We start from the raw sequence: 5388 nt of genomic DNA, 5'->3' as shown, positions 1-5388 counted from the left end.
TTTAAACTCACAATTTTCTACTTTTCATCTTTCGCAAATTTTCGATTTACCAAGGAGCAACGTGCTTGCGTGGTTCCACGCTTTTACGTTTTGTTCATAATTTTGCGAGTTAACACGGCACAACATCCATGTGTAGTTCAAAGTTTTTACGTCTATTGTTTTTCAACTTACAGGTTCGTCACAACGTGTGGGTCATTGATCAACTTAGTTATTAAAACACTATAAAGAAGCAATATATTTATGCATATATGTGTTGTAATCTTGGCTTTGTGGGTTTTCAAAGAAAAATGGTTATGTATATGGTTGTTGTAACCTTGGCTTTGGGGGGTTTTAAAAAAAAATTGATTTTTTTACTTTTAACTCAAAACTTTTTATCTTTTACAATCTATCGTCACAACTTTTTTTACTTTCAACTTTGGTCCTTTATAATTTTCATTTTCCGCAAATTTTTCGCTTTATGCTTCGTTCTAAATTTTGTGACTTAACACATCGCAACGTGCGTCTTTGGTTTAACGTTTTTACATTTCGTTCTAAATTTTACGAGTTAACACGACTCAGTATACGTGTGTGTGAACGTTTTTACATCGTCTATATTTTCCCCCGTTTGACAGGTTCAACATAACGTGTGGTTCCTACATCGACTTAGTTATAACTAAAGAATCCCCGCCGCATTGCGGCGGGTCGTAATTCTAGTTAATAATATATTTTGTAACGACCATTATCATGTTGACAAATATCATAAATCTGAAGATTAAAACACAAATCCATTCATGTATGCCTACCTACCCTACTAGTTCAGTGGAATCAATCTGTTGACTTAAAGCCGCTACAACAAATACTAAATTGAGGTTTGTGTATTCTATTCTAGCATCTTGAAAGCTTAATGCAATCGGAGGTTTAGAATTTCACGAATTGCAGTATGTATTCTAGGTTTTACAATCCTGTAAAACTCAAGAATTGTACGAGGCAATTGGGGTAAGTTTCATTCCTTTATCCCCCCCAATTCTAACACTTTCAGTATCAGTGAAATGGCAATTTAGTTTCTGTTATCAAACAAGCGTCTTTTATTAACAATTTTGCAGTTAGCTTTATAGAGATTCTTGTTCACAGTGTTCGTTTGGTGTGTAGTGTAATGGAATTGGAAATGGAAATGGTATTTGTGTAGGAATTGAAATTTGATTTGGAATTTAGGTGTGTTCATTTCACAAAACGGTTCCTTATGTTATTGTTCAATTTCAGTTCCTTCTTTTGTTGTAACGAACAACCAACGTAAGAAATGGAATCTACATTCTACTTCCATTTTTGTGAAACGAACACTACCGTTATCTCTATACAATATCTGGCATAGTAGTCGAAGGCGCAAAGGGTAAGGCACGGCATAAACATGCCATTTTTAGCAGATTTAGTCATTTAGATTGGTTTCAGTTCATTTTTAGATGTTTTAGGCCTGTTCATGCCGGTTTTTAGATGGACGCCACTGGGCTGCTCCTGGGAGCCTAGTTTGACTTGTATGATATTTGGTTTTGTAAAGTCACTTAAAACCCTTACTTACTTTAAGGAAAACTACTGTTTGCGAGATCGGCAAACAGTTGCTTCCGTGAAACTGTCTTTTGAGTTTTGGATTTGTACCCATCAAAATAAGACCCGTCTTTGCTTGGTGATATACGATTTTTAGTCTTGTGATGGATACTGGCTTACGGTATTATCTTGGTGCAGGTACTTTTGGAATATTCAGAAACGAAATATGTGTGAGGATGGCAAGGCTAACACCCGTGTTCTTTTTTGCGGGCCCCACTTTCCTGCTTCACATAACTACACCAAAGAATATTTGCACAACTATCCGTTAATCCAGGTATTCTCATTGATGAAATAACAATAGATTGTTAGTCTACTGGACCTCATTTATTTCAATTTTATAGGTTGATGATCTTCCGTTTGATAGTATACCCGATCTTATTGGCAACTATGATATCTGTGTGGTAAAAAGCATGCGGCTTAGTTCAGATCTCATTGCTCGTGCAACTCGAATGAAGCTCATAATGCAGTATGGTGTCGGGTTAGAAGGTCAACTGTTGAGCTGAGATTTTCGGCCACCTTTGCTCCAAGAAATCCAAATACTTATACAAGTTCAATTATTTTTATTTTAATGAAGGTGTTGATATAACTGCTGCTACAAACCATGGAATAAAAGTTGCTAGAATTCCCGGTAAGGTAACAGGAAATGCTGCTTCATGTGCGGAAATGGCCATCTATATCATGCTGGGTCTTCTCCGCAAACAAGTAGGATCTCATATTAATTTAACCACATATTTTCTCTTACTTTTTTTTTTTTTTTTCCTTTTTATTTAAAATGTTGGCTCTGCAGAATGAAATGCAATGTTCTGTAAGGCTAAAGAAACTTGGAGACCCGGTTGGCGATACATTGTTTGGAAAAACAGTAAGCTCAGTCAATTTTAGGCCGGTCTTGTTTCTCTATTTCTAGAATAACATGACAGATTATGTTACTGTAGGTTTTCATTCTGGGGTATGGAAATATTGGCATTGAACTGGCAAAACGTCTTCGTCCATTTGGAGTCAAGATTCTTGCAACAAAACGAAACTGGGCATCAAATGATCCAAGTAGGTTCGGTACTACGGCTGTCTCAACATATGTTTTTTTTTAGTTTTTTTGAAGTATCTGCTTTAAGTATCTCTCTGCTGTTACTTATCGTTATTTTCTTTTTCAAGAAGCAACACTTGAAAATGGTACACATGATGATTCGGTTGATGAGAAAGGTAGTCATGAAGATATATATGAGTTTGCAAAGAAATCTGACATTGTTGTCTGCTGCTTGATAATGAATAGTCAAACAGTAAGACCTCTTCTTCCCCTTCACTTCTCTTGTTAATTGTTTTTCAGTTAGGGATGGCAAAAAAAAAAAAAAAAACCCGGGCTTGACGGGTATACCCGAAACATTAAGCATTTGGGACGGGTTTACCTGATACCCAACGGGTATGGGACCGGGTATGGGATTGGACGCAGGTATGGGATTAGGTGATACCTGACCTGATTACCCGAAACTATGTATCCGTTGACGTGAAACATATACCCGAAAAGTTTTAACTTTTATTTTATTTTCCCTAAGCTATTGTTTAGTAATGCTTCATTCTAGTAACTTCATTACTAGAAAAAAAAAACTTTTTCTTTTTTAAATATATATTTTGGTGACATTATTTATATATATATGATACAAAATACAAAAGTGATTTTTGAGATTAATATTATTATATATATACTTTTTCAAATATTTTTGATATTTTTATGATGATGATAATATGTATGTTATATATCATAATTAAATACATTGTATAGATTTTAAAAACATAAAATTGTAAAGGCTAGTAAACAAAATATATATACAAGAATATCTTAAACGTCTATTGTTTAAACACTAATGGGTATACCCGATATGTGAAATTGCACCCGCCCACCCCAATGTTTCGGTTAGAAGGGTATAGATTCCGATTTTTCGTCCGGAAATTTTAAAAATTATATAGGTACGTCTCCCTCCAATTATTTTTCCTAAATATTTATACAATATATAAATTAAAGTAAAGTTTGTTACCACTTTGTATATCCTAAATATTTATACAATATATAAATTAAAGTAAAGTTTGTTACCACTTTGTATATAAGTGATGGGTAGTTTTGTAAATATATTTTAACTTTTATTTGTTTAACCCTAGATTACCCACCACACAATAAACTTAATTGCAAGTTTTTATGTGTAACAACGGGTCCTTTGAATGAATGAAATTTTTCAGTTTTATTTGGAACTATTATTATTTGACCTGACCTGAATCGATAGCCTACCCGACCCGACCCGACCCGAAACATAACGATAGGAAATTTTTTTTTGGGTCCCATCACTTTACGCCCCCTCGAAACTTTTGGTCAAGCTCCGCCACTGCCGACGGGTAATGGAATCGGTATGGGACAAGATTTTACAACTGGGTATGGGTATGGGATTAGCCATACCCAACCCATTGCCATCCCTATTTTCAGTTGGTTGCACTTCCTTTGACTTACAAATTTTCATCAATATTCAGGTTGGTACTGTAAACGAGAATTTCATTTCTTCAATGAGAAAGGTTAGTTTCTATAACTACAGATCGGTTTATGATGTGTAGTTTCAGTAAGACGACTTGAGCTGCTAATAGATGAAATTGGTTTTTGCAGGGTGGCCTGCTGGTGAATATAGCGCGTGGGGGTCTGTTGGATTATAAAGCGGTTTATGAGGGCCTTGAATCGGGTCATTTGGGGGGCGTAGGAATGGATGTTGCATGGACGGAGCCTTTTGATCCAAATGATCCAATCTTGAAATTCCCAAACGTCCTTCTTACACCTCATGTTGCAGGAGTTACAGAATCTTCATATCGATCCATGGCCAAGGTATGCTTGTTTGATGTGTGCAATGATATCTGACTCTTGAACCTGATTGGTTTTGCTTGTTTAATGTGAGTTTCGAAGTCAAAATCACTTTTACCAAAATTATTAATGATTTTATTTATATGCAACAGGTAGTTGGTGACGTTGCGCTTCAACTTCACTCGGGAAAACCTTTAACTGGGATAGAATATGCCAACTAATGATTCCATGTCAAACAAAACAACACATTACAGTTACCTGTCCAAGAGTTTGCTTATGCGAGTTGTCACATGATTTCTCGATCGCATGCATTCGTCAGGAGATCAAGGCGATGCGATTCCCATTGGGTAAAAAGTAGAGCACCTTTACCTCTCTTGAAATGTCAAAATGATGTGTTGACTTGGTTATTTTTCCTGAACTCTTTGTATGTTCTGTATTTTCTAGCTTCTTTGCTAGATGATTGAATAAAATCAACTTCACTGCGGTTATAAAAATAGTAATTGGTCTTTTCTGTTCTGTTTTTTACTATTTTTTTTTTTTTTTTTGTTTTGAAATCTTTCAAACTACTATTTTTCAACATGTTTTCAAGAGTGCTGATATTTTCTTTCAGTTAAGGTGCCTAGTTCCATAAAATCATCAGCTTCTTTAAACACTTGTTCAAATATTAATTTCACTATTCACGATGATAAGATAACATAAATATAATTGTGACCCGTTTCGCATATCGTTCGTAATTACCAATTAAACCAGTTAAGTGGATTTTAGTTCGTTGCCCACGGTGTAACTCTTACAGGCCATATCTCGGTCGGCCGCGTTAATTTATCGGGCCGGTCCATTTTTCTGATAGTCTCCCACTTGGACGATTTTTGATTAAGTTCGTTAACGATGACAACCAGAGGCGCTCTAGCTACGCATGGCTGCCCCCAACAAGTTATAACGCTTTAAAGTCATTAACCAAAACATCTTGGAACATCCTGTTG

General features: G+C 35.6%; 1 protein-coding gene across 7 annotated transcripts; it reads left to right on the top strand.

Moving 5' to 3' along the window:
* The first annotated feature begins 721 nt into the window (after positions 1-721).
* LOC110895931 (hydroxypyruvate reductase) lies at positions 722-4919 on the top strand. Of its 7 annotated transcripts, XM_022143320.2 has the most exons (11): positions 762-848; positions 931-975; positions 1717-1852; positions 1920-2064; positions 2153-2280; positions 2366-2437; positions 2511-2628; positions 2728-2852; positions 4090-4131; positions 4220-4432; positions 4561-4919. In XM_022143320.2, exons 3-11 carry the CDS (start codon positions 1745-1747, stop codon positions 4627-4629), a joined length of 1020 nt encoding a protein of 339 aa, XP_021999012.1. In that variant the 5' UTR covers positions 762-848; positions 931-975; positions 1717-1744; the 3' UTR covers positions 4630-4919. The 7 variants fall into 7 exon arrangements, with proteins under 7 accessions (XP_021999013.1, XP_021999014.1, XP_021999012.1 ...); XM_022143321.2 differs by lacking the exon at positions 931-975 and having other exon boundaries at positions 722-848; XM_022143322.2 differs by lacking the exon at positions 931-975 and having other exon boundaries at positions 724-848; positions 2511-2619.
* The last annotated feature ends 469 nt before the right edge of the window (positions 4920-5388 follow it).

The sequence above is a fragment of the Helianthus annuus genome, chromosome 12, assembly GCF_002127325.2.
Source record: "Helianthus annuus cultivar XRQ/B chromosome 12, HanXRQr2.0-SUNRISE, whole genome shotgun sequence".
Classification (NCBI taxonomy): domain Eukaryota; kingdom Viridiplantae; phylum Streptophyta; class Magnoliopsida; order Asterales; family Asteraceae; genus Helianthus; species Helianthus annuus.
This window is presented reverse-complemented; position numbering and strand designations above follow the sequence as displayed.

What these genes read in the sequence shown, in the direction of transcription:
- LOC110895931 (XM_022143316.2), top strand. Translation starts at nt 920, where the DNA reads ATGTATTCTAGGTTTTACAATCCTGTAAAACTCAAGAATTGTACGAGG. An exon ending in ATACATTGTTTGGAAAAACA is followed by an intron (nt 2,438 to 2,510) that starts GTAAGCTCAGTC and finishes ATGTTACTGTAG; the next exon opens with GTTTTCATTCTGGGGTATGG. An exon ending in TCATTTCTTCAATGAGAAAG is followed by an intron (nt 4,132 to 4,219) that starts GTTAGTTTCTAT and finishes TGGTTTTTGCAG; the next exon opens with GGTGGCCTGCTGGTGAATAT.